This window comes from Oryzias latipes, chromosome 14 (assembly GCF_053564925.1).
Source record: "Oryzias latipes strain Hd-rR chromosome 14, Olatipes_Hd-rR_3.1".
NCBI lineage: Eukaryota > Metazoa > Chordata > Actinopteri > Beloniformes > Adrianichthyidae > Oryzias > Oryzias latipes.
In genome coordinates, this window is record NC_136250.1 from 28,857,927 (window position 1) to 28,885,905 (window position 27,979).

At 41.1% G+C, this 27,979-nt stretch overlaps 1 protein-coding gene across 1 annotated transcript in view; it reads left to right on the forward strand.

Moving 5' to 3' along the window:
* arhgef12b (Rho guanine nucleotide exchange factor (GEF) 12b) overlaps positions 1-27,979 on the forward strand; it is a 45,806-nt gene that overhangs the window by 10,316 nt on the left and 7,511 nt on the right. The window contains exons 2-28 of the mRNA XM_023962128.2: positions 1,644-1,735; positions 7,165-7,263; positions 7,346-7,395; positions 9,140-9,197; positions 9,377-9,576; positions 11,575-11,697; positions 12,487-12,606; positions 15,711-15,809; positions 15,893-16,003; positions 16,878-16,976; positions 17,067-17,109; positions 17,980-18,085; positions 18,165-18,302; positions 18,373-18,405; positions 18,648-18,756; positions 18,841-18,919; positions 20,220-20,453; positions 21,734-21,881; positions 22,039-22,208; positions 22,280-22,426; positions 24,253-24,338; positions 24,428-24,553; positions 24,669-24,783; positions 25,285-25,385; positions 25,455-25,532; positions 25,611-25,686; positions 26,776-26,943. Of these exons, the coding sequence (XP_023817896.1) occupies positions 1,644-1,735; positions 7,165-7,263; positions 7,346-7,395; positions 9,140-9,197; positions 9,377-9,576; positions 11,575-11,697; positions 12,487-12,606; positions 15,711-15,809; positions 15,893-16,003; positions 16,878-16,976; positions 17,067-17,109; positions 17,980-18,085; positions 18,165-18,302; positions 18,373-18,405; positions 18,648-18,756; positions 18,841-18,919; positions 20,220-20,453; positions 21,734-21,881; positions 22,039-22,208; positions 22,280-22,426; positions 24,253-24,338; positions 24,428-24,553; positions 24,669-24,783; positions 25,285-25,385; positions 25,455-25,532; positions 25,611-25,686; positions 26,776-26,943 (3,008 nt within the window). The remainder of the gene's footprint in view (positions 1-1,643; positions 1,736-7,164; positions 7,264-7,345; positions 7,396-9,139; positions 9,198-9,376; positions 9,577-11,574; positions 11,698-12,486; positions 12,607-15,710; positions 15,810-15,892; positions 16,004-16,877; positions 16,977-17,066; positions 17,110-17,979; positions 18,086-18,164; positions 18,303-18,372; positions 18,406-18,647; positions 18,757-18,840; positions 18,920-20,219; positions 20,454-21,733; positions 21,882-22,038; positions 22,209-22,279; positions 22,427-24,252; positions 24,339-24,427; positions 24,554-24,668; positions 24,784-25,284; positions 25,386-25,454; positions 25,533-25,610; positions 25,687-26,775; positions 26,944-27,979) is intronic.

The window sequence follows — 27,979 nt, forward strand, 5'->3', positions numbered from 1 at the left end:
CAGACGGATGTGCGTGTTGTGTACATGAAATGAAAGCGTTTAGCCGATCAACGCTAGCTCCAAGGAGAAAGTGGGTGTGTCTGTTAGCCTGGGGGGTGGTATTGGCAGGGCGGCACAGACTCTTCCTGGAAGGGGCTGTTCTTCACTTTGTGATGTCACAACGTGAGGACCCACTTGATTTAATGGTTTGGGAGGGGTTAGTGCTCAGAGAGCAGGTTATAAAAGAAAGCTCAGAAATGCCTAAATGGATCCAAAAACCGCTTTGGGGTTCTTTCTTGTAAGAAATTTACATTATAATGCACTTAAAAGCTTTAAAAAAAAGTTGATTTTGCATGATATAGGCCATTTAAGAAGTTAACAATAGATGGTCTAATGTCCGGCTCAGCAATGATGATTGAAGCCTCAACATTTCCTCTGCAAATTGTACTTTTATGTCTTTTTATGTTTCAGCTGGAATATAACAAAAACTCAGCATTGACTAGATCAGACTCTGAGGAACAAATCTGTTGCTGTTGACCTTTTTTTTCTGGTTGCATGTGTTGTGTACTGTCCAAACCTATCTGTAAAAGATGGAGGATCAAGGAAGACTGTCTGTCAACAACAGGTTAAAGTTTGGGCATAAATGGATAGAAACTATTTCCAGTAAGAACTGGCAGGCAGTAACTAATAACCGTAAAAATTAAATGAATTTTAACCAATGGTTTCTTGTCCATGGAGGAGGATCCTTTTTGTTTAATACAGTTCAATATGTTTGTGCACTTGAAACTTGTAGAATAAAAAAAGTCAAGTAGAGTTTGATTTATTGCTTGAAAAGGAATAGGAATTTTATAGTTTTACATAGTTTTTGTAATAATTTTGTAGTCAACCAGTTTTTAGTCCTTTATTCTTGTTATTTTTTCGGTTTGGATCACTTTTTTCACAAAAAGCGGACTATTTGTTAGGTGGTGCGGCGCCTTGTCATGGTAACGCGAAAAAGTGCCGCACCACCACTGCAGTGATATATATGTGTTGATCGTCCCGATGGATTGAATAAAGCATCAGTTCAGAGAGAAAGTTCTCATCTTACCCGTTGTTTTGTCCAGATGATGAAGCTAAAGGTTGTTTTAAAGAAGCAGTGGTGCAGTGATACAGAAGATTTAAGATAAGTGACCGGAACTTCTTTTTGGGGCATGCGGTTACCACTTTTTAATGCACACCCAGCAGCCAATCAGAATCGAGTATTCACCCAGACAACGGAATAGTCATTGGTTGTAATTAAAAGAGCTTTGATTATTTCATCGCATTAAAGTTCACACATGTATTTGGAATTATTCAAACACCTGTTGATCCTTAACTCCTCTTATCTTCATATTGTGAAATTACAGTTTCTTTATATATTTATTTGAATATTTGGATATTTGAACATAGGATTAAAATCTTGACAGTCCTGCACTATACATCCTCTTTAGTGGTTAGGAAGTTCTGGGTTAATTTGGATGCTTCCAAGTTACCGGGTGTTTAGCTATTTAACCATTCAATCCTAAAGCAACTTATACTATAAATCCAACTTTGTGGGTTCTAGATTTGAAGTGTTATCGGTCAAAGTTATATTTTTACGCTGGAGCGGTTGGTTGGAGTCTCACTGGGTCTTTCTATCTCCTCAGGACTCCAAACATCCTCAACAAGGAGCTCACAGACAAGAAACCAAAGAGAGAGAATTCCTCCATCTCCCTCAAACACGAGTTTGATCCCACAGGTGAGTTGCACACCGCTTTGTTTCAGCTCCAATCGTCCTCTTCTTTGACCTTAATAAAGCTTGACTTTTTGAATGATGCCATCGTCTTTACCTCACACAAAGGCATGTTGCGGGAGTAGTTAAAGGCAGCACCCAGAAACAAGTTGTTAGGGTGGTCGCCTTGGTTACAGGGTTGACATTAATCCTTCCTGCCCTTTTGTTCACCCTGGTGTCTCGAGGTGCTTCATAGAGCCCAAAAGACAGCCGGTAACCCACGCAGCTCTCTGAGATGGTCCTTTAAAGTGCATGGAAGGAAAGTTAGCTCCAAATGGGCCAACAGCGAATGGCAGTACCCCCGAAGAGTTTTGGATCAGGCAGATGTTTCTCATGGGGTTTGTTTGGGTGGTGGATGTGTTTGAGGAGTATCAACGAAGTGACTGACTTCCCAAATGAACTTCAGAGGGTGAAGAAGATCAGACAGATCCGCGTTTCTGCAGGTTAAGACTTGTCTGGAAAGTTTTACAATTTCAGTGTCTTTCTATGATTAACTTTTCTGAGAGTTAAAACCAAAGCTTAAGGGTTAGTCACACGCTCCCGTAAGGGTTGCAGGTGCAATGGATTTTTGCAGTGGAGAGTCATACATAGGAGTGGCTTTATCTTAAGGTGCGTCTTCTGCTACACTCCAATGCACGCTCAACAACACCCATAACGTGCATTCTTGAACCCACTTATAGCATAAGGTGTTCACACTGGACTGTCTTTACCCAATCCAGCGCATGTATCTACAGTCATAGAAGGCTTGGCTTAAAATGTCAAATCTGGTAAATTTTGCTCCAGGCCTTTTTTTTCACAGTTCTATTCCGGGGCTGCATGGTGGCGCCGTGGTTAGCGCTCTTGCCTCACAGCAAGAAGTCCCCTGGTTCAAATCCCGGCTGGGGGACCTGGAACAGAATATCAATGGGGGACCGTTCTGTGTGGAGTTTGCATGTTCTCCCCGTGCATGCATGGGTTTTCTCCATGGACTCCGGCTTCCTTCCACTGTCCAAAAAAATGCTTCATAGGTTCATTGGTCACTCCAAATTGTCCATACGTGTGAATGTGAGAGTGCATGGGTGTGTGACATGTGTGACCCTGTGACAGACTGGCGACCTGTCCAGGGTGCCCCCTGCCTTCGCCCACAAATGGCCAGGATAGGCTCCAGCAGCCCCGTGAGTTCAATGAAAAGAGAGAATTACACTCGGGTACAAACTGCAATTATTCATTTCTTCTTATCAATTTTCAAACGCTTGGCGCACATTTTATGTGTAGAACCTGAAAACAGACTTAGAAACTTGCATAGTGATGCGTGAATGCGAGAGTTCTGAATGCGGAAGCCCAAAACGCATTTATACGCGGGTTTGCGTTGACTTTTCATTGGAAGTGGTCGCTTGAACGTGCCTCTCTGAACCCGGTGTGAACGTTGCATTATGTTTACCTTGAGGCTTGTATGGCCACCTCAAGGGACGTCATGAAAATGGAACATACCATTGTCGTGCGTTGGCAAGTGTATTGCGAAGTGTTTTTCAGGGTTATCTAAGTTGCACGCACTTATGATGTACGAGCGATTCTGTCGTATGACGTCCTAACGACACACTCTAGACCAGGGGGGTCAGAATCTTGGCCTTCAGGGCCGAAGTCCACCATGTTTTCCAACCATCTTTCCATTGAAGCTCCTTTTTGGCTATAAACACCCGATCCAGGTTATCAACAGCAGAAAGGGCAGGGTTTCTGGAAAACCAGGAGGAGGCTGGCCCTAGACTTCAGTTAGGTGTAAGTACTGACTCCTTACTGTGCGCAAATGCTGCATGCATGGGGTGTGCACGTGATATAAAGGTGCTGGCAGGATGTCCACATGAACTACGTTCTGATTTTCTAATTTTATCATTTCTAACAGTCCTACTGTAGTCAAGGAGCGCGCACGTATCACAGCCCTAACAGGATCCCTACGAGTCTGAAAGGTTTTGGGGGGTGCCCCGCACAGGTTTGTCCATTTTTCACCTGCAGACAGCCCAAATCCCCCCCATAGGGGCAGTTGGGACTAAGGCTTCAGCTGATCAGTCTCTGCACCCAACATGAGTGTTGTTGCTGTAGACAAATGTTATCCTAATTTAAATCTGCTCCTCAGAATTTCTTCATGGAAACTCGACTTAATCCTGTAATTGGTTTTAATTTCTGGGTAATTTACTCTCAGTTGCCAGACGTTGACATATCTTTAGGTCATGTGATTATTAATATTCCCACTAAGTGTTATTGGGGTACAGCAGACCCCTTCTCAGAACAAACGTTCTGAGGTTTGTTTAAATACATTTTCTTGCAGACAGAGCTCCTACTGACTCTGAAATGATCTGAATTTTACAGAAATTCGTCCAATTTAGATCAAAATACAAATGAGATGTTTTTAGGCGTTTGCCTCAAACCCCTTTGACCTTTGGGAGCAGCGGTCAGTGTTTGAGGATGTCCAGTGCAGTCAGCGGATGTCCAGATGATAAATAATGGATGATGCCGCCCACACTTCCTGTTTTATGTGGTGGTCATTGTTTGAAGGCTGATAATTCAAGAAAGGGAGTACTGGGTCATTTTTAGACTGGGTCTCATTGAGTGTTCATGGAGCCAAAGACCCAAACGAGACGGTCAGCTGTTACACAACCGGCATCCTCATGGTGTAGTCTAATGACTGAGACATGTTCTCTCTATGAATTCACAATTTTACTGTTATTTAGTTTTAAAATTTAACCGGTTTTACGTAAATGTATTTTTTCAAGATTTTCTTTTGGTCAAAAAGTGATTTATTTTTCTTACATTTTATGTTTAATAAAATATTTTTGTAGATAATGATCGGGCTGGACATCGCTACCAAAAAAACTGTGTTTAGTGTAGATTCTCAAGTGCACAGTCTGATATTTCAACATGATCCATGTTTTTCCCCAAGTTTTAGAATGTTAATTTATACTTAAAAAATGTTTGTTTGTTTTTTTAAGTAAGGCAGTAGAGCAAAAGTTATATTGTAGATCATTTAAGGTCCTATTTTCTTGCATTTTTGTTTTATCGTTGATGGGAAAAATGCAGTAAACTTTTTGAAAACTGGTTCTGTGCAGAGATATCTGCTCTCAGTCATATTGGAGGGTTCTCACACATTCCCAGATGTTTGACGTTGTCTCTCTAAAGTGTTGATTTTCTTGGTTTGATTGGATTGTTCTTGAGTTTGGAGTTATAAACTCATGAAAGACATTGAAAATGTTTTTTGGAACTCAACTCTCTTGGTTGCACCTATAGTTTAAATGTACGTTCACACACTGCCCTCGGAGACGCATGTTCAAGCAGCCACTTCCAATGAAAAGTAAACGATCATACAAATACTGTTATGGGCTTCTGAATTCAAAACTCTCACATTGGAACGCAACTTTTCCATGACCATTTTTGGGCTTTACGTACAAAACTTGCAGCCATTAAACAGGTATAAACTTAAACCAGTTGAGCTACAGCCATTTAGGGACTTGGATTTGGTATTGACCTATAGAGATGGCATCACTTGTAATTCACGGTAGAGCCAACCGTTTGAAAATCGATCATGAAGGAGAAATTAATAATTGCGGTTTGACACCAAGTCTTACATGCACCGGACCAGAGCTGTAAAAGAAAGAAACCTGGAGCACGAGATTTGCACCGTTTCAACATTTCGCACCAAGCCTCTTCCATCTGTAGGTGGTTGACATGCACAAGTAAACAGTAGATAAGGAGAACGAAGAAGAAGAAGCCCCTCCCTGCTTGTCCAGTGTGAACACCATGAACGCGTGTTAAAGAACGGTATTGAACGTGCGTCACATGCTTGTCCGTAGCATAACAAGCCGTGTACTGTAGATGCAGAAACTGCAAAGCAACCCCAGACCATCACACTACCACCACTGTGTTTGACTGTTACAGTGATTTTGAATAAACAAAACACTGTTTCACTGGAGATTTGAAGTCATGAATGTAGAGACTCTATGATAACAGCAGACATAGACTATCATGTTTCTGAAGCTTCACAGTATTGTCCCATCATGGTCCTGTAATGAATATTAGACAGTGAATGCTGAAACTTTCTGGGCATATAGTAGAATTGGATTGCTGAGTCTGGAAGTCCTCTTGTTTCAAAACATAAGCGTTTCTATTTAAGAACATTTCATGCCGGACCAGAGAGTGTTTTATGTTGAAAATGGAGCCAATTCTCTCTTCCTGTCTACTTAAACCTTGTTAGGTTATATTCTTCAGCCGGGGCAGCAGCATTTAGTCTTTTTTAGGAAGTCAGCTGATCACTGCTTGTCTATTGGGACATTGTAATAGTTAGTTTTAAACAGGAAATCTTTCACTATCAAGGAGAGAAAATCAGGAGAGTCCCTTATTTTAAAGTAAAACATATTCCCCAAAAATGCTAATTGTGGGTAAATTGTATATGAGAAGTAGGCTGAGTAACCCCGCCCCCCTGGCATTCCAACAGGAAGTACCTGCTGGATCCAAGAAGCCAAAATCCCACAGACTTCTATAGAGAAATAAACAGCCATGACTCAGTCTTTCTATCTGTCATAGTAGCTATTCTTGTTCTGATAACTTTTTTTAACATGCTCTCATTTTATTCATGATTTTCTTTTTCTGTAGTTCAAGTTATAAACTGACTGACAGATGCCTTAAGAAATGTAGGTGGAGCCTGCTGACCCCCACGTCCGTCGTGCGAAACGTTTCACAGATTTTGTGTAGACCGCTTTCAAGTGGTAGGGGTGTGAATTCCAACAAGCTGACTCCTTGGTTGCCATAGAAACTCAAACGGACTCGGACCAATCGCTGCTTACTTCCGATGTCTGGCTCCAACGTGGCGACGTTCATATCACGATGATTGACTTGATTTGGTTGGAGCAGGAAGTAAACCATTTTCCATGGCTGACGTCACGCTCAGACGCTCTAGTATTCAGATACAGTCAATGGTTTTAATGAGTGGCGTCCAAACATGCAAATATTTCAAACTGTGACTAACTTGTGCAGACTTTTGTGTTTAGACTTATGAATAAGCCTATCAAACGTAATAATTCCAGCACATTTTACATCCATTCAAACAATAAAACAGTAAAAAGATTAAAATTTTGATTATTTTTTTACGTAATGTTTGCATGAACTGAGGCTGTGTGTAAAGATCGTTCACCGTGAGTCCAGTTCTCAGCCAACAGACAGCTGCTATGAAGCAGTTCCTGTTTCACTCTGTTCATCTGTCATTTCCTGTGTGGAGGATTTTTCCCACAGTTGATCACAGGAGTGCTTTTTTTTTTTAGTGTGCTGACTCTATGAGCGTGTTTTTAATGCAAAATGCTTTAAAAAAAAAAAAAAGAAAAAAGCCTGTTTGTGTTTAATCTCATAATGACATATCTGCTGATAAACGACAGGTCTGGTCCAGCGCTGTGTGATCATCCAGAGGGATGAAAATGGCTTTGGGCTGACAGTAAGTGGGGACAATCCGGTGTTTGTGCAGCTGGTCAAAGAAGGTACGGCTGTGTGGAAACGAACAACACACTTCTTAAAGCCACATCTCTGACGCTGCTGCTCCCCCCCCCCCCCCCCCTGCAGATGGAGCTGCGATGCGAGCCGGCGTGCAGACAGGAGACCGGATCATCAAGGTCTGGCTTAATGCCTTCACGCTGTACGCCGCTGAATCACAACGTACCATAAAAATATAGGAAAATAAAGTGCACCTTATTACCAACACTGCTTAAAGTCTAAAGATTATTTTTTCATCTATTTTCAAAGAGTTCCCAGTGGTCTTTAAATTGTGATGATGCCGTTTTTAGCCAAAATCCAAAAACCTGACACGTTGGTGTTGAGCAGGCGTCTCCAGCCTACCGCCCTGCTTGTTTTGCAGCTAACCCCACTTCAATAATTGCTGATTAGCTGGATGGAGTGAACACGTTTCTCATTGAACACACCTGATTCAGGTGACCAGCTGTAAAGCAAGCAGGGCACGAGGAACAGCGTTGGAGACCACTGGCAAAGAGAAACCCCACTCCTCCCTTTCACTCCTTGTTGCTGAGAGCTTTCTGTTTACACCCTCTCCCGCCAGCTTACATCCTCCCAGACCCTCAATCTAATGTTGTCGGTGCAACAAAAATGGCGAGCAATACCAGAGCTATCCAGCCCTACAATTCTGATCCAGATTCCAGGTTGGATGTGGGGGAAAAAGACATTCATGGATGCATCGAAAAAGGGGCGGAGCAATGTGATGTTATTTCTACGTCACAAATATGACCATTTTAAACGACATTTTTTCGTCTGATCCCGATTCACCACAATTTGACTAAATTAGACACTCAGAAAAGCAGTTTTGATTTTAATTTTCTTTATATATGTCCTCCATTATCAGAAAAATCCCCAAATAACATTTAAAAAACACCAAAATCACCATTTTCATTGGTGTGGGTCTTTCATATCTTGGTCAAACAAGATCTCTCCAGAACCAACCTCATTCACTCATCAGTGACACTGATACAGATCACTTTAACCTGAAATAGGCAAATTTTCAAGTTAGAGATTATTCATTGTTTCTTAAGTCGTTAAATCCGATAGCCGTTTGTTACCCGCGCTGAAAAATTGTGTTTTTGGTGTTTTTAACCATATTCTTGTGGCCTTTTTTTGATGATGGAGGACATATAAAAGTAATTCTCTGCTAAAAAAATTGCATTTTTAGGTATTTTTTCATTCAAATTGTCAATCGGGAGCAGATGAAAAAATACAGTTTAAAAAAAAACACGATAATATTTTTGACAACGTAAATATGCTGAGCGGGCAAAAAGCTCGTTGCTCCAAGCTCTCACCAACGGGGATAGGTAGAGGATTTTTGGAATGTGTCTAAAAACGGCATCGTTGTAATGAAAAGACCGCTGGGAACACTTTGAAAATAGATCAAAGTGGGACTTGAAGCAATGTTGGAAATAAATAACACTTTATTTTCGAAATCATATTTGAAGAATCTTATTTGTTAAAGCGCTTTTTTTTTTATACTGACAAATATTTTGTTGTGTTGGATGTGTATTTCATATTTTATCAAAACAAAAGCAGTTGGAATCTGCTTGGGCAAAAGCTATTTGTGTGTGAGATACAGTTGTTGTTCTTAATGCTCTGATTATTAAGTAAAATATATTGAATCCATTTTTTTTATGTGTATTAATGTTCAGACAAAGTTTTCAGAGTCAAACTCTTTGAAAAGAATGATGATGTCTTGGGATAAAAATAGTATTTTGACGTGTATCGAGATGCAAACCATATCGCCAGACTTTTGCCAATAAACAGCCCTAGTTATAGATGACTGTTTCCTCTAAGTTCTCTCAAAAAACCCACCGAAAAGTCTGACGTCTTGTCTTCTGGCAGGTTAACGGGACTTTAGTGACACATTCAAACCACATAGAGGTCGTAAAGCTGATCAAATGTAAGTATTGCAGGTCTAATGCTTTTCCCAGCATTCACATCCTCGATGAGTTTTAACAGTTTTTGTGAGTTTGCTTGTTAGAAATGTGCATAGTTAATAAAAAAAAGAAGGTTTTTGCTGAAGTTTTGTAGTTTGTTTTTCTACTGTTGTCACCTCCCTTTGCTCCCTTCTGCCGGCAGCGGGTTCCTATGTAGCTTTGACCGTTCTGGGGAGGCCTCCGGGCCTTCCTCACATCCCTCTGGAAGAGGAGAGGGATGAGGAGGTGGGAGTGGGAGAGACCACCACATCCTCCGCTCTTCCATCATCTCACTCCACTGAGATCTCTGGGGGCGTGCCAAGCAGCCCCCATGACCACACAACCTCCTCCATGCCCGATGGGGTAAGACAGATTAGACAAATAGACTCTACTATCCAGCATTTTACACTATAAAATGTTCATAAGGCATCACATTTGGCATCAGATGTGATTTATCATCTAAATGAGGTGTTTTCTAAATGAAACACTTTTGATTTAGTTTAGTTAATCTAATTTCAAGTAGGAAAACGTGTTGTTTTGTAAAGAATGGCTGTTTCCACATTCAAACCTGGCAACTTTCCGTCCCAAGAAAGCGACAAACCCATTTTATTTGACAAAAAAAAGACACGATTCAATGAGACTTTTGCACTGTTGTATGATTCTCTATGAAGAAACACAAACAGTCTTAACAAATTTACAGTTAGGTTGTAAAAATAAATAAGAAATTCAATTAAAAAACTTGAATGCTAGAATAAAAAAAATTACAAAACACAGATACAACAATTTTAGATACTAATACATTGATTACAAAATCCATAAAAATATGCGCAAAATATGAATGATGTTGCCACCTTCTTGACAGTTTAATTACTCATAATCATAGACGTGTTTGCTCGAAAACGTACATATGTCATATTAGATTCATCAAATATATTGGTTGTCAACTAAAGTTTGATTTGTTGCTTGAAAGGGAATGTGAAGAATCAAATGTATATAACTCCACCCCTATTTTATATATATATATATATATATATATATATATATATATATATATATATATATATATATATATATATATATATATATATGTATATTTATGTTGTTTTTTACATAAATGCCGTAATCTGGCTGTTATGAGTTACAGTGCAGATTATTTATCCAGTAAATTCTGAGGGAACTGTACTTGAGATTTAATTTTTTTTTTTAACCTTTTTTTTCATTTTCTATTGAAAAAGCAAATTAAACTAAAATGTGGGCGTGGTTCACAGCAGGTGGATCATTTTTCTCATCTTTTGGAAAATTTGGTTTAGTGATGTCACAGTTGAACAACAACTATAAAGCAGGAAAAAATAGAATAATATAAACCAGTTGGTCACATGATCAGTCTGTGTGACGTCTGTTTGAAAAGTTGTCATTTTTACTCGTCGAGGAGGATTTTTTAGTTTTGTTTAAATGTAATTAATCAGCGGGCTCGTGGTTGAGGTCCGTCACGATCTCAGTCGACGGCAGTTTAAATCCACAGTCAGGTTCCGCCAAAGCATCAAAGGTGGGGGGTTTAAACACTAAATGGTTGGGTAATGGGTTAATTTCATAAGAAGGGCCCCTCCCTTAAATCCAGCTGCATGTTGAAGTTTACAGGAAACTCTGGCGTTTTTAATCTGACAGTGGTGACTGATGCGCAGACTTTCCAGATTTCAGGGCAAACCAAATACCTTTCTTTGTTTGTTTTTTACCGCGATAAGTTTGCCGTAGCTTATCGAGCCGGTGCAGCTCATTATTTCTAACTAGTTTTTCTAACTAATCTTTTTCAGACGCTTTTAATCAGAGGTGCTACAAGCGGATCAGAACTGTGTCCACATTTGGGTTTCTCAGAGTCTAAACCCTGCATTAAAAAGGATCAGGGAAAAAGCAAGTGTTTAAATTCACATTTCATCTGCTTTTCCTCTGAATTCTAGTCTTTTGGTTAATTTCTGTCGTCTGCACAACACAACACAACAAAAATATCATAGTAGAAGGAGAGTGTTTTCCCTATTCTCTTAAAAAGAGGTGAAAGAGTTCTGAATGTGTGTGACTCATGCTCCAAAGCCACTGCAGACAACTTATCTGCAAGTTAAACAGGATGCTGGCACCATTTGAGGTCTGACTGTAAGGAGTGCTTCTTAATGACAGACCCCAGAGCCTGAAAATGAGGTGGGACTGCTCGTTAGAAGCCTAAAGCCTCCACGTGTTTGCTTTGGATGGCAGTGAGAAAAGCCTGCAAATGTAACCCACAAAGTGGGACGATACTTCTGTTATCTTCATCGTTTCTGGACGAGCTGCAGACTTTAACACGAATTCGCTGCGTGTGACCTTTGCTAATAGTGCCAGGATGGAGCCTCAGGGTCCAGGAATGGTGAGGATGAGGAGGGAGATGGCAGGCTTCCTTACAGGGAGCAGACGTCGCCGTCACAGGGCGAAGGAGGACCCTGTGTCAACAACAGTGCTGTGAGTCGCACATCAGAGCAACTCGTTTGATACAATGACTGTTTCTGTTCAGATTGTCAGCTCCGAACCACCAACGCTCCTTATGATTCTCTCTCTAATAATTCCTAACTGTCTTCTGTTTTGGAATTGTTGTTTTGTTATAGAAACGGAAGAAGGTGGACAAAAATGAGAGGAAAGGGGCAAAAATGCAAAGTATTTCCTGTTTTTAAATCGATCAAAAACATCTCTTTGTTCTGGAAGTTAACGTCTCGGCCTCACATTAAGGTGGAAGTTCAGCTCCATACTGTCGTCTTTGAACCAGGTTTAATTTGAGCATTTTCAGGATGTTTTTTTAGCAGTAAAAATAAAAAAGATTTGTTCTCTTAACGGCTGTAAGAGGTGTAGAACAGAAGACAGGGTTCCTGTTGCGTTTCTGCTTTTACAATGTGCTGAAACAGTGTCTCAGACGACTGTCACCATCAGTGTTCAACATGACTTGGATCAACGCTCTGACTCCCTAAAGGTTTTATAACAATGGGATGTTTCCGTAGAAACCATGATGCAGGGTTTGCTGGACACCAGACTGTAACAAAAAAAAACCTAGTTTCATTACTACATGCGACACAAGCCTCTTTGTAATAACTCTGCTTTTATCGCAGCCTAAATAAACATTAATTGGTCCGTCTTTGTGCTCTCCAGGGGGATTTCCCAGAATTCAGCAGCAGACTAAACAATCAATTAATGCTGGTGTGCTTTTTTTTTCTGCTGTGGAAATGCAGACGAGTTTATGTGTGTGTGTTTGTGTGTCAGACGAACAGCCGGCTGCTCCCAGAGAGGAAAAGAAAGACGCCCTGTCACAGTCCCGACTTCAGCCGGAGAGACGGCCTGGACTTCTGCCCGTCGCCGGACTCTGAAGACGCTCCGGACACAGTGAGATGGACTGTTGGGACTGTGATGAGCTTCTGATGACGCTGTGAAAGAATCCAGCTATACGAAAGAAAACAACCACAGAATTTTAAAATATAGCTTCAACACAAATTTGACTCTGGAATAAAAACCCTCAGAATTTATCTGTAGCCCACTGAAGAATCAAACCAGTCAAACCAGGTCAAACCTAGATCAGCTAAAGCAAATGAAGGAGCAGATGGTAAAACTTCAAATTTAGAAAAAAGTTTTAAACTCCAAAGTCACATTTTAAATATTTTAAATTGAATGAAATGCTGAAATCTTGAATAAAGGCAAAAACTATAAACCTAAAGCTGTTACTAAATGGCAAAAAAATGTTTAATTGCCGGTATATGTTTTCCATTTTTGTATTTGGAAAGTTTTTATGTTCCTCTCCCTCTTCGTTTTTAATCCCGCGTTTACAGTTTTAACTCAGACTTTTTGTTTTTGGCGTCGATCCCATCGCCTGTATCAGAGAACTGGAGCGAGTGACGTCGACCGTCGACTTCTGGCTCCAACCAAATTTAAGTTAATTCAGTCACTAAGGATTCTGTCATGTTGGAAGAAGACATCGTCAGTAAGCAGTGATTGGTCCGAGTCGCTTAAGGCCTGTTCACACCGGGACGAATTTCGCCGGCGATTTTCGCCGACGTTTAACGCCTCGTGACTAAACAAAGGGCACCAATGTGAGTGTGCACACCGAGGCGAAAAAACGCCAAGCGCCAAAGCGTCAAAAAAAAAAAAACGCCTTGGGTTCGTTTTTTTTTTTTCGACGCATCGCGTCGAAATCTATTCGACCAATAAGAATGGCGCTTTTGCTCACGTGTCTGGAGCTTCTGAAGTTACAGTAAAACACAACTTGGGGGCGCTCAAACACAAAACTGCCTTGCTGAGCACACATACCAGCGAAGAAGTTAGACGCCAAGTAGCGTCTACACTGCCGCGAAGAAATAATGACGGACATTCTTAAATATCCCCTTACCAAGTACCAGTTGGAGCTACTGATGCTTGAAATATTCATGTTTTCTTTGTTTGATTCTGACAAGCGCGTAAATACTTGCTCTCTTCTTCTGAGTGAAAAGCGACTTTAAGAATCGTAAAGTTGCGCAGCGCCACCTTGTGTACAGGAGTATTTCTGTTTACATTAAGCGCCATCTAATGTCAGGGAATGAAATTGCATGTTCGCTCGGCTCATCGTCAGCGAAAATCACCTGGGTGTGAACACAAAAGACGTGGCGAAAAACGCTGGCGAATAACGCCTGGCGAATATTCGTCCCGGTGTGTACGGGCCTTTAGAGTCAACGTTTTTTATGGCAACCACTCTGACCAGTCAGTAGTTAGCTTGTTGGAAGGCCACGCCCCTTAAAGCAGGCGGCATGAATCTGTCAAACGTTTTGAACGTTGGATGTGGGAGCCAGCAGGCTCCACCTATGTTTATTGAGGCATCTGATTGGTCACTTTATAACTTAAACATCTTGAACTACAGAAAAAATATACTGAAAAAAAAGAGGATTATCAGAAAACATGTTGAAAAAGCCATCAGATCCAGAATGGTTCTTCTGACCAATAGAATGACAGAGTAAACGTTTCTACCTGTGTTTGTCTGTAGACGTCTGGGGGATTTTGGCTTCTTGGAACCACTTCCTGTTTGGAGAACCAGGGGGGAGGGGTCACTGAGTCCAGTTCTCATAGTCAATGGTTGAATCTTATTTTACGTGGGGGCGGGGCTTCGAGCGCATTGGCTATGGGGACATGATTGACATTGGGTGACCAGTCGTTGCGTCTGTTGTCTCGTCCCTCCTTTGATGTGGCGTACAAGATGGACTGACTAAACTGTGGGGAAGCATTTTCCCTGCTGTACTTCACCATCAAAGGAGGGACGAGACAGATGGCGCCAACGACAGACGCCGTTCTCGCTGTTCAGCGGTCACCCAATGTCAATCATGTACCGATAGCAAATAGGCTCAAAGCCCCACCCCCATGTGAAATTAGGATCAACCCCAAAAATGAATTGAAACTGAAAATTTAGGATTGATCCTTGGTGCAGTTCCTTCTAGTGCTTATTATAATATTTTTAAAACTGTTTTCCAAATGCTTTTTTTTTCTTTCAAACTTAAATTCTGGTTCTTTTATTCACTGTGAGCCAATCCTGATTGGACCCCATAGATTTCCTGGATCCTATTGAGTCTCCACGGCAACCAAGCTAAAAAGTTTTAGTTGTACAGTCAGTCATGAAAATCAACATCAATCAAACATGAGCATGACTGCAGTGTAGACAGACCTTTTTGAGGTATAGAAAACTGAAATTATTCTACAGTTTTATCCTGTGGTCAGATAGATTTGGAGATGGGGGGGGGGGTAATCAAAGTAAATATGTGAGCTGTACTAGAGTATCTCCGAACTGACTCACAAAAAGCAGCTTCATTTTGAAAAGGAAAAAGCATTTCTGTTTTTGACTTTTATTTTTATCGCTTCCTTAGAATGGAAGCTTGCATAACATGTTTGACACATACTTATCAGCAAAGAAACACAAAAAAACAGATTGTTGCCAAATGCTTAACATAATTACACTCTGCCATTTTGATTCTAAATGTAACCCCCCCCTACCAAACTGAAGTGCTGTTGGATTCCTTATTGCGACGAAGCTTTTCAAATCTGTTCCCTAAAAGGCCCCAGTTCACCCTAAACATAAACCAACTCCTAACATAAATCTGAAACAAGGCCGTCTCCTTCACTGAATTCACCGTGGCAACAGAAAAAGAGACAATGCACACACACGGCTCACAATGACAAAAATGACTTAAAGGTCCAGATATTTAATCCCAGCAGGTGAAAAATGATTGGCTAAAAGTTCACCAATCTGGAGAATCTTGTATACATTATCTTTTTGATCATGTATACAATTATGTTTAACTTTTTCAATTACCTATACGAACTCCATCGAGACGACTGTTGTTGTGAATATGGGCTATACAAATAAAATTGAATTGAATTGAGAAACAACTGAATATCACAAAACAACCAGTTTTTATTTGCCATTGTTGCAAGTGAGACCAACCTTCATAACAGGATTCCTCATTTCCCCTCAGGACTCCAGTGCACAGAGCATCATTGGAAGCCCCCCCTACTTCCTCAACCCCCAAATTATCGGAGCAGAGGACGATTACTTTGACTATCAGCAAGAGCAGGTCACACAGAAGAGCCTCTCAGGTACCTGACATCCAAATCCCCACTTGATTCCCGTCTGATGAGGGAAAACTCCCCCTTTCAGATCAGCGGACAGTGCAGCTGTTTCCAGAGCATCGAGTCTCTGAAGGGTCGACCGGCTCACCTGGCAGTCTTCCTCCATCACGTGGTGTCCCAGTTTGACCCTGCTCCTCTGGTATGTGAACATCCAGAAAACTGATCGGAATCTTTCGGGGAATTTGGTTGGAATTACTGCAATCATAACTAGGAACAAAGGAACTTTATTTATGGGAAAAATTATTTATGAATGCTTTGATTTTTCTTGAATATATTAATATTAAACTTTTACTTTGTTACATGTGAAACAAGCTCATGTTTATAGGAAGTGGACCAGGTTTGTTCTGCTCTGGTATCACAGGAGGATCATAGAAAACTGTATTATTGTGAAAAAAATTCCACATTTTTTTGTCAGTCATTTCAAAACATGAATCTATTATTTTATATAGAATTATTTTACATACATTTACATAGAAAATTAGAATACTGGGAAAAACAATCTGTTTTGGAAACTCATGGTGTTACACCATCATTTACTCTGAGCCTTTAAGTCTCAGTCTGAGTCTGTAGTTCTATAATCATAGGAAAGACCAACTTGACAGACGTTCAGAAGACAGACACCCTTCACAAAGAAAAAGGAGGAAGAGATGTAATGATTCTTTAAAAAATACAACTTTCCCTTTTTGAATTGACTGGAAATAAATAATAGACTTATTCGTCATATTCTATATTTTAGATGTATTTGTAAATTTAAATGACATTCAAGCCATTGCTGGCTGTTTACTCATAAGTATGTCACAATACAACAATAAAACACTTCAGTGACTTTTGTTTTATTCTAAATGGAAGTGGATCCAGGATAGAGCCTTGTGGAACACCATTTCCAAATAAATAGGCTTTTTTTTATCATTAGATGTCTGGATTTTTTATTTTATTTTCTTTTTCAGTAAAGCACAAAAATACATTTCAAAATGTGAATGTCAGCAATCTTAAAGGTCACATCTCTTTCTTAGCTGTGTTATCTTTACGCTGACATGCACAAGCAAACCAGCTCGAAAGAAACTCGCCGCTTCTTCTTAGAGTTCCACTCACTCTTTGTGGATCGATCAGCTGTGAGTAAGACTCTTTTTTTATCAATCTTTGGTCCGTCACCACAGATCCTTTTGAGGGTTTATGTCTTGAATTTTGTTTCTTATTTCCAGAATCTGAAAGTACAAGTGCCAGAAACAGTTGCAGCTGAACTAGGTAATGTATCAATCAGTCAACCAATTAATCCGTCAGTGACATTGAAAAAATTACATCAACACCAAATACTCCAAAATAGCAAGAAAGAAAGAACGCCTAAGGAAAGTACAGTGACAATTACGTGTATAATCACATAAGCAGGACATGTGGTAATGACATACCCTTATTTGTGATCATTGTACCTTTGGTACTTGTGATATTTATATATTTTTTACACATATAAAATTGAAACGTTTTCTGCTGAATGTGTTTTAAGGCTTTTTTGCATTGTACGAAAACACAGATTTAGACATCAGCTTCCACCAACAGGTGTTTGAAAATATCCACATGTGGATCTGAAGGCATCAAGATTAGGCGTATATGTACGCCGCGCTTGGGCCATTGACTAGAGATGAGAACTGGACTGAGGGACTCCTCCCTCCTGGCTAATCCTGATTTTTTTATCATGATATTTTTCCTTTTTTCAAGCTAAAAACTGACCACTCAGATGCATCGATAAAAGTAGGAGGTGTCTTTTGGAATGTTCAAAATGTTTGATTGGCAAATTTGCTATTTCAAGAGGTAGGGGTGGGGACATCTAACAAGCTCACTCCTGATTGGCAGTTGCCATAGAAACGTTGACTCAGACCGACTGGGACCAGTCACTGTTTACTAATGACGTCTGGCTCCAACATGGCGGCGTCCATATAGCGAATAAAGGGAGACTGAATCGACTTCCCTTTGGTTGGAGCTGGGAATAAACCGTTTTCCATGGGAGACGTCACACTCTGTCCAGTTCTCTGATATGGTCAATGGTTTGGGCTTGTCATTCTGGGGAGTCTGGTTCTGACCTGGGGCTTCCAGAACCTGACTTTTTGTCCGGTGTGGCAGAGAGGCGAAGGCTGGAGCTGATTCCCGAGGAGCTCTGCCGACAGTACACTCTGTCCATCCAGGAAGCACTTCTGTCGGAACTTCACGTCAACCTGGAAGACTTCAGGTATCAGCAGCGGGGGAGTTTTTTTTCTTCCTTACAGCTTGAACGACAGTCCGCTAACGCAGCTCGTGGTCTGTTGCAGGCAGAAGCGCAGCATGGGTCTGACGCTGGCCGAAGACGAGCTGTCCCGGTTAGACTCGGAGCGCAAAAAGGAGCAGTCGACTTTGGAGAAGGAATGCTCTTGCGCCGAGCGCGTCCTCTCCAAGATCGAGGATATTCTGTGAGCGCGCACGTCACCGCAGAGACGAGCACATATCTTGTGTGACTCATGAAGTTATTTTCTGTTGCAGGTTGACCTCACAGCCCACAGAGGAAGAGAAGTGGTGAGAAGAGGGAGTTTTGGTTTTTTTTTGTTTGGCTGCTGCAGGATGATCTGATAAAGAGAAGTTTTTTTAGTTTCTGTTCTGCAGTTTTACCACATGCATAAGTGTACAGGGAAGAGTCTAAATTTAAAGCAGGAAGTACCTCATCACAAGACTTTGATACCTTCAGAGCTGCTTTCGAGTTCATCTTTCCTGTGCAGAAGAGAAAAAGCTCAGTTTCTTTGTTTCTTTGCCCTGGAAAGCCAAACCATGCAGTACGTGATTCTCACCTACATGAAACACCTCGGCGTCAAAGTGAAGGAGCCTCGCGAACATAAACGCGGACTCATGAACTTTCTACCCAAGATTAAGGTGCAACCCCCCTTCCCCCCTTTCACACATACATCAATTCACCTGAACTTCTCTGAGGTAATTGGGACTTCTGTCTTGTTGCAGGTGAAAAGACCTGAGAAACATCTCCTGTCCCAAATCCTCAACCCGCCTCGCCGCCTGAGCAAAGTGGACTCCACGTCAGGTCTGGGGGAACTGCAGCTCAACCCGAACTTTACGGAAGCAGAGCTGCGGAGAACATGGTTTACTGGTTCAAACAGATTAAATGACATGAAAATACAATAAAAACAACAATAATTTTACAGGGAAAAAAATCGATTTTTAACTTGTGTGTGAAAGTTATTTGTTAAAACAAACAATCCTTAGTTTTGAAAAAGATATTTTAGTTTTTTCACCTAGATCTGTTAAATCCATAAATGTATAGAATAAAGTCATTATGCTGCCATCTAAAGGTATACAAATACAGATGCATGTTGCAGTCAGGAAAGGGTTAAAAAAAACTTGAAGGGGTGTGGCCATCCAACAAGCTCACTTTTTATAGAAACGATGACTCGGACCAATCACTGCTTGCTAACGATGTCTGGCAACAACATGACGACACCCATAGAACCAATAAAAATGGAGACTGGATTGACTATATTGGTTGGAGCCAAAAACACACCATTTTCAAAGGATGACATCACACTCGCACAGTCCAGTTCTTATTTACAGTCAATGCACCAGAGCAATGGTCAAACATGGTGGTGGCAGTGTGATGGTCTGGGGTTGGTTTCAGCTGTGCACAACAACAAAAACTGAAAAAGAACAGCCTCAAACTCAGAACTCTAAAAAGTCAAGTTAAAAGTATCACAAAGTAGTGTCTAGTTTAATGTTTGGACTGTTTTATGACATTTTACTGTTTCCAGTCTGAATTCAAACAATTCTGTGAAAAAGTGTGGAGCTGTAAACATTTAAAAAAACTCAAGACAAAATCACCACAAATAGTCAACTGCAGTTGTTTCAGTCAAGAACGGCGCGATCAATTATTGAAAATAATTTTTCACGTATGGTCAGGACGTTTTGGAAAGCTTTTTCTTTTGGTCTGACCTTAAATATTTTAGTGCCACAGCTAAATGACAGCGACTCTCGGAAGAGTCCAGATTGTTTTTACTCAAAAAGAGTTAGAAATATACCAGTATAAAACAAATAGTTTAATTTTGAAATACATCAAAAAGTTAGAAAAACATGACCTTGAATAAAAATTCAACATTTTTGAGTGTATTATTAAAATCTCAGTTTGTACTAATAGAAATGATAAAACAGGACTTGCAGTGGTTCAAAACTGTGGTGGTTTTTTCAAGGTTCTGTCTTGGATCACTGAAACTGAGACTTTAGGGTTTCATTGAAACAAACATTTGTTTCCAGAAAGCTGCAGAGTCCTTTTGTGATGTACAATCAGTGTATTAATACGTGTTCGTCCTTCTCTTGACTCTTTTTGTGAGCAGTTGGAAAAGCGGTGGAGCTGAACAAGCAGCGATCGCCAAAGCTTCCCCAGTCGCCCTTCAGCGTCTCCGACCTGCCCGACCCCTCTGCTGCCGGGTTCGTCAGAAACCGGGTCAACCAGCTCAGCGAGGGGTCGGACACCAGCACCCAGTCGGTGTCCTCCAGCACCTCCACGGCTCACGGCTCCCCCACCGCCGCCTCCACCTCCGACACCAGCGGGCCAGACTCCGACTCCAGTAAGAGTCCAGTAAGACGCACAGAGCCGGGACTGGCTTTGTGTGTCTATTTAGAGCAGGTTTTCCAGAAACCTCCTGGTTTTCCAGAAACTCTGCCTTATCTGTTGTTGATCACCTGGATCAGGTGTGTTTAACCAACAAGAAGCTTCAATGGCAGGAATGGTTGTAAAACATGTAGGACACCGGCCCCCCAGGCTGGAATTGGACACCCCTGTACATAGATACAAACTGTCAGAGACAGAGGCAGCAGTAAAATCCTGTTTCACAGAACTCTGCAATATTTCTGTTTAAGAAAACGTCCTGAAAGGCTTAATTTCTTAATTTATCCAAAAAAAAAAATCTCTAGTATTTCTACAATAAATCTGTAGGTGTTATGTTCCTTTAAAATGAAAGTTAACTTCTTCAATATCTTAAGTTCTTTTGAAAGAAAATTAGCTAAAATATTAGCATTGAATTTATTTCTCAGAGATTTTCAAAGTTAGAACAATTGATTCAAAAGTTAAGTGTGTTTGTGTGTTTTTGAATTTTGTATATTTTTCTTGTGGTACCATAGTCTTGAAAACAGATGGTAAAGATTTAGTAAAAAAGTTATCTTATAAAAGTTCTCCTATAACCTAATTTTCCCCCTCCAATCATTGTTTTATCTATTTTTGAAGACTTTCCAGTGGTCTTTTAATTATGATTATGCTGTTTTTAGACAAAATGTTTAAAAAAATCCTGTGGTTTTTTCTAGGACTTAGTGTCTGCAGGGCGGCAAGAGTTCATTAGAAATTCACCTTGTGTTGTGGGCCTTGAGCAACCCCGCCCCCCTTCCTATCCCTGTTACTGACAGCTTGTTGTAGGGAGCTTGTTGCCCGCCCGGCATATTTTCTACGTCACAAATACAGTCTTTTTCAAACGTAAGAAATTTAATTTTGAGCTTAATTTTCTTCATATAACCTTCCATCATTAGAAAAATGCCACGAGAGCATGTTAAAAGCACAATATTCATCAGAGTAGATCTCCAAAACCCCTATGGGATCCCGTTTGGACTTTCTGAAAACGGTTTATAGCCTCAATCACTATTGCTGCAGGAAAAAAAGGCTGACGGTTGCTTGAAAACAAACTTCTAGTTTTTCAGAGGCATAAAAACACAAGTTCTGGCAAAAAAAGTTCCGCTGGTTTGGAAAATAAATAATCCTCCAACTTCCAACAGTAGTCGTCTGGAGTAAAATGGACGTACACCATGAAAGTGGTGATAATTGAGCGGCGTTTGTCAGAACTTTGTCCTTCCCCTGCAGACGTGTCTCCCATCTGTCTGCTGTCCAAACCCACTGAAGGTCTGCAGTCCAACGACCACCATGAGAACCTCTCCAGCCCAACAAGCACTCAGTTCGACTTCAGCGCCGCCAACCTGGAGCAGCGGGAAGACGATCAGGAGCCCTTCAGGTAGCAAAGTTGGATTTTTTTTCTAAATTCTTTGTGGAAACTGGAAACCTGGACCCAACTTTTTTATTTTATTTATTTATTTTGTTTCCAGTTCCCACAAAGAGTTTTGGATCCCCCAAATAAACATAAAAGGTTAACATTTTTCCTGAACTTGCAGCAGGATGGATGTTCAGTGTGCAGCGAGTCCAGCCGACACCCAGAGTGAGGACGACCAGGGCGGGGAGCCGGAGACGGAGGAAGACCCTCTGAACTGGCAGAGGCTGGTCAGCCGGGGCGTCCTGGCCACCCTCACCCCGAAGGAGATCAAGCGGCAGGAGGTCATCAACGGTGAGGCCGAGGCGACCCGTGAAACGGAGCCGAAACGTCCAGCTAGTGACCTCGATGCGTTCTTCCTGCAGAGCTGTTTTACACTGAGCGCGCTCACCTGCGCATGCTGAGGGTGCTGGACGGCGTTTTCTGCCAGAGGCTGAGCAGGGACGCCATCCTCCTGCCAGAGGAGGTTAAGCAGATATTTGTCAACCTGGAAGAAATCATTCAGATGCACGGTAACGATGTTTTTGCACCTTAATGACAACTTTTTTTTAACACTGAAGACCAGACTAGCGAGGTAATGGTAGTTTTAGGTTCATATCTTACTAAACAAAGGCTACTGCCATTTAGTGTTTGACAGTATCATTTGGACCAGTGGTACCGGTCCATGAGACAGTTGGTACCGGGCTTGCAGAAGAAAAAAAAACCCTCACCTACATTTGTTTTATTTGATTTCTCATCTGATTCTGAAGGAAGTTTTATTTTGGAAAACTTCTGGATTCTCTCCACCACACTCGACTCATTCGTGATCGTGACACAAAAATCCATCCGCGACTTTCTTAAATAGATGCACCGACCGCCAAACCGAAAGCCTTAAGCTTGCAGGGTTTACAAAAGACAAACGTATTTGGAAAGTTTCTTTTAACAGAAAAGTGAAGAAGAGCCTTCAACTTCAAAATAAAAGCTGCATTTAACCAACAAAAACCAGGACTCTTTGCTCCAAACATGGATTTATTGTGACAGTTGTTCACACAGACCATAATAATAAAGTTTTTTTTAGATTCCACTTTTAATAAACACTAATTAATGTTTGTCTATAAAAATAAAATAATAAATAGGGTACAATTTTTATTTAATTAATCAATTAATTAATCATCTTTGGAACTCCTTCCCATTGTCGTTGTGTCGGATTGACTCTGTTTAATGTTTGTAGTTTCAGATCAAGACGTTTTATTCAGGAGAGCTTTTAGTTGATTTTATTCCTTGCTTTTCTATGTTTTACTGTGTTTTGTTTTATTATTATTATATTTTATTGCTTCTTTATTTTTTATATGATCTAATGCTCCTTTTGTTAAAGCACTGTGATTCGTTCTGGGAAAGTGCTATATAAATAGAGATATTCTATTGTATTCTATTCTATTCTATCGTCCACGTCCATAAATTCATCCAAATGAAGCAAAAACACGAGGACAAAAATCAGTTTCTCTGGTATACCGTAAAAACAAAAGTCTACGGCGCCCCAAGAAAAAAAAAATGTAGCTCTCCCCCCAGCTCTCCCCCCCACCACTGGTCTCGACTCAGTTACACACCCGCAGATGGGGGTCCTCCTGTTTACACTCGCCAGACTTTGTACTGGACTCCAAAAGCCAGGATGTGTAAGTCCAGTCAGACAGGAAGTAGGACGCTCTGGCGAGAAAGAGCTTTTTTCTTCTTCTTTTTTCTAATGGCCCCCCAAACGCGTCTTCTTCTGGGGTTTTCTGTTTCCTTCTTCCCTCTGGCGTCAAGACACCGGCCCCAATCAATAAGCTTGGAGGGGCGTGGCTCCCTTCCACCAGATAAACGGCTCACAGCGGTTCTGGCAAAGACCACAACCAACTTTTCAGCAGAATTTGTTGTTTTTTTACACAGAACTCCATGAGTTAATTTCTGCAACTCAGAGAACCTCTTGGCTCTTTTTTTTTTTTGTCAGTATGTTTTTAACCCTCAGACAGCATATCTACACCCTGACATCATATTAAGTAATAAAGTGACAACGCCACAGTGGGTTAGGGGAAAAACTGTGTTAACGGTTTCTACACAAAATCTAGGGAACAAATAAAGTTGAAAGCAGCTGCAGATGTTTTACAGAGGATGAAGATAAATGTTCCCCTCAAAAGTTAAGAGAAACTGGAAGCTCAAAAAAATAAAATAAAATTGGTTGCCCACTTTGGCCTCGTACAAGTTGGTCCGTAACAATATTATCTGACCTTAAAAATGAAAAAAGTTGATAGAAGCCGCTGGTTTAGATGACACCAACAGCAGGTCCCCAAAAAAATCAAGAGATCGGTTCTTTCTCCAACAGTTTCCATAACGGAACACATGGCCGCCGTCAGGAAACGCAGCGAGACGTCAGTGATCGGGCAGATCGGAGACGACCTCCTCTCATGGGTGAGGCGGGCGTGGCAGGAGACACGTATGCATAATACGACGGAAAAGTCGAGTGACGTGCTTCATGTCATTTTGGTTTCTCGTCTCAGTTCAGCGGGGAGGAGGAGGAGAAGATGAAGAGAGCGGTGGGAACTTTCTGCAGCAACCAGCCTTCAGCTCTGGAGCTCATCAAGACGAAGAAGAAAAAGGACCAGAGGTTTAACTCATTCATGCAGGTGAGCCCAGACTCAAACTCCGTCACAGAGATGGTTTTTATTTTTGGTATTTTAAGAGATTAAATGTGTTAGGTCTGCAATATTTCTCCTTTTTTTTTTGATTGTCTGGACTCAGGAAGCAGAAAGCAACCGTTTGTGCCGCAGGCTGCAGCTGAAGGACATCATCCCTGTGGAGATGCAGAGGGTCACCAAGTACCCGCTCCTGCTGGCTAATATCACTAAGTACACGGGTACGACCAGCAGCTGTATCGCTTGTTCCCCACCAGTTTATGGGCTGAATGCTGTAAAGTATTCAACCCATTGTTTTCCTGTTTCTCTTTCTTTATTACAATCTTCCTCCATTTTTTGGGGGCTTAACTCCTTCTACGAGTTTTCAGATGACTATTCAAATGTCATCTGAATAGTCTCTTTCAGCTCTTTCCTGCTGTGACTTTTGTTCCTTCAAATCCTTGAACTTGTCAAGATATTCCAGGATTCCCAGGATTTTTGCCTCCATTGAAATACATGGGGAATCCTTGGAATCCCTGGCGTTTTTCACAAAAATGTCTTTTTTTGTTATTGTGCTGTTTTCACTTTATCCATGGTCAACTTTGATCATTTCTTTCTGTCTTTTTTTCAATTGTTACCCTTTAAGTTTCATTTTCATTCACCAATATAGCATTCAACCCTGCATTTTCATCTGGAAATGCAGCTCCTTCTAGTTTTAAAAAAAATATATTATTTACCAACAGATGAGGGAGAGGAAAGGGACAAAGTCAGGAAAGCTGCAGAATGTTGCAAGAAGATCCTCAACCATGTCAACCAGGCTGTGAAAGAGGCGGAAAACAAACAGGTAGATAGAAAACCCCACGCCTCGTTCGAGTCCGACTGTTGGAATCTGAAGTACTTTGTCTTTGAACAGCGGTTGGAAGAGTATATGCGCCGGTTAGACCTCTCCTCGCTCAAACAGAGCGAAAACCCTCTGATTCTGGAGCTGAAGGTACGAAAACATGAAAACGTCCACTTTAGTGTCACCTCTGTGGGTCTGCACCTCACGGGGATTTCTTTTCCCACCCAGAACCTCGATCTGACCAAAAAGAAGATGGTGCACGAGGGGCCTTTGTCCTGGAAAGTCAACAGAGACAAGACAATTGGTATCTTCTTCTGCTTTTCTGATTTTTTATAAATTGCTGTTGGTTTGAGCGTCTGGAGAACAGGAAGTCAAATAAAATACAGATATTGGAGTTATTCAAGTTGTGAAGTTTTTACTAGTTATTATTCAAGTTCAAAGCGGTGGATATGAAAACTCTGATGACCCAGCATTCTAGCACCACTGTAACGCAACATCCATGCACAAATCTCACAGTGAAAGGAGTGATATGTGATATTGTCTGCTGTGTGTGTCAGGCGATAGGTGCATGTGATTTAAAGATGTGTATGTTTTTGACAATGGAGTGTACATCTGAATACATCATTGTGCACACACAAATCAAATGTTACACACAAACGTGCAAAAATTACACACACACAAATCCTGTGAGTCTATTTTGTCTTTAAAAAATTGACTTTCAGTACATTCTGCAAGTTTAAACTCTTCCCTCTAACTCCTCAAGCATAATTGCGAAAAATTTACAAAAAAGTTTGTAAATTTTGACTGGTGTTTGGATGGCGAGCTCGTAAAAGTGGCGTTCCCTGTTGCTTACATACATTTTACTTGAATATTGTGAAAATGTCATACAGGAATCCCTGGCTCAAATTGAATGCAACGATATGACATATGATATGACCATTTTAGGAATGTGGTCGTGATTAACAAAAAACCTCAGTTGCCAAGAAAATCCTAGAATTTACTAGTGCGGATTCTTCTAAAAATTACATAGACCTGTCCGTCACTCCCAGGTGACCAAAAAATTAAATGGTTGCTATGGAGATAAAACGAACAGAAAAGCCGCTATTTTGAAAAAGTGAATTTGTCCCGTGCAGCTCTGACCAGAGAAGAGGAGAGTGAGAGGCATCTAGGAGGGCCACGAAGGCGGCGGCGAGTAGCGTCCACGGGTCACACAACACCACTCATGACGTATGATTGTGTGTGCTGCAGGAAGCTGTTTGCAGAAAACTCCCACGAGTTGAGATAAAAAAACTGCAAACTACCTGATTTGATCAAACGAACTTCCTCCTGCAGAGAGCCTCATCTGTCTCTTTATTTATCCAAAGTGATTTCCAGACGTGAACCTTTGTTTCAGAGCTTTACACTCTGCTGCTGGAGGACATCATGGTTCTGCTGCAGAAGCAAGATGAGCGTCTGGTACTCAAGCTGCACGGCAAGAATCTCGCCAGCATTGCTGATCTGAAGAACATCTTCAGCCCCATCATCAAACTCAACACTGTTCTCGTCCGACCCGTGGCAACTGGTAAAGCCGTCAGTCCTAAAGAGCGTTTTCAGTATTGAAGGTTTTGATCATTTTTTTGAATACTTTTTTTAAGTGATGATGGCACACCCTGGCTGTTTGGGTTTTTGGTGTCCTAACAGGAAATACAAACTGTTTGAGGTTTTTTAGTTTGCTGGAGTTCTAACTTTTAACTTTTTTGTTTGTATTTTTGTACTCTTCCGTTTAATTTGTGTCTTTGTAACAACTGCCCGTACGAGTTGACATGGGCTGCTCGCAGGTAAAAAATGGGCAAACCTGTACGTAGGTGGTCTGCCCAAAACATCAAGGTCCTAAACTACGGTGGCCCAGAAGGGTCACAACACAACACTAAAGATTTGCACATCAAAATAACAATTCAATTCAATTTTATTTGTATAGCCCAAAATCACAACAACAGTCGTCTCGATTGGCTTTGAAGTAAAACATGAACTCAAAAGGATCACGAATACAAAGAGTTCAATAGAAAAATACTAAAATGAACTAACAAACTGACTAAGCTATACTGGCATCCCTGCCCTTAGACCCCCTTCGCGGTAAGGAAAAACTCCCCAAAAAAAAGGATTCCGGAAAAAACGAAGAAACCTCAGGGGTGCCCACATGAAGGAGGGATCCTCCCCCAGGACGGACAGGCGATTTACCAGAAATCTTAGAGAAGAATTGACTTATCAAAATCTACAACTACATATATAAAAGTCCAGCAGACGAGCTTCATCCAGCCGTGGTTATCGGGACAGTCAAAGGCGCGAGTCGAGCCGGAGACAGGAACCACAGCCAGGTGTAGGAGCAGGAGCAGAGACGAGGTAAACGGTCAGGAACTGGAGCACGGATGAGCCAACTGGAGTCTGGAAGCACTCCCACTCCCCAGGAGGGGAGAGGAAAAGAGGGACAATACATGAATCGCACTGAAACACAACACAAAATAACACACTACAATTTGTGACAACGCTAAAACACACAACACGAAACATTTAACTCACAACACGAAACAATAACTCACAACACAAAACATTTAACTCAC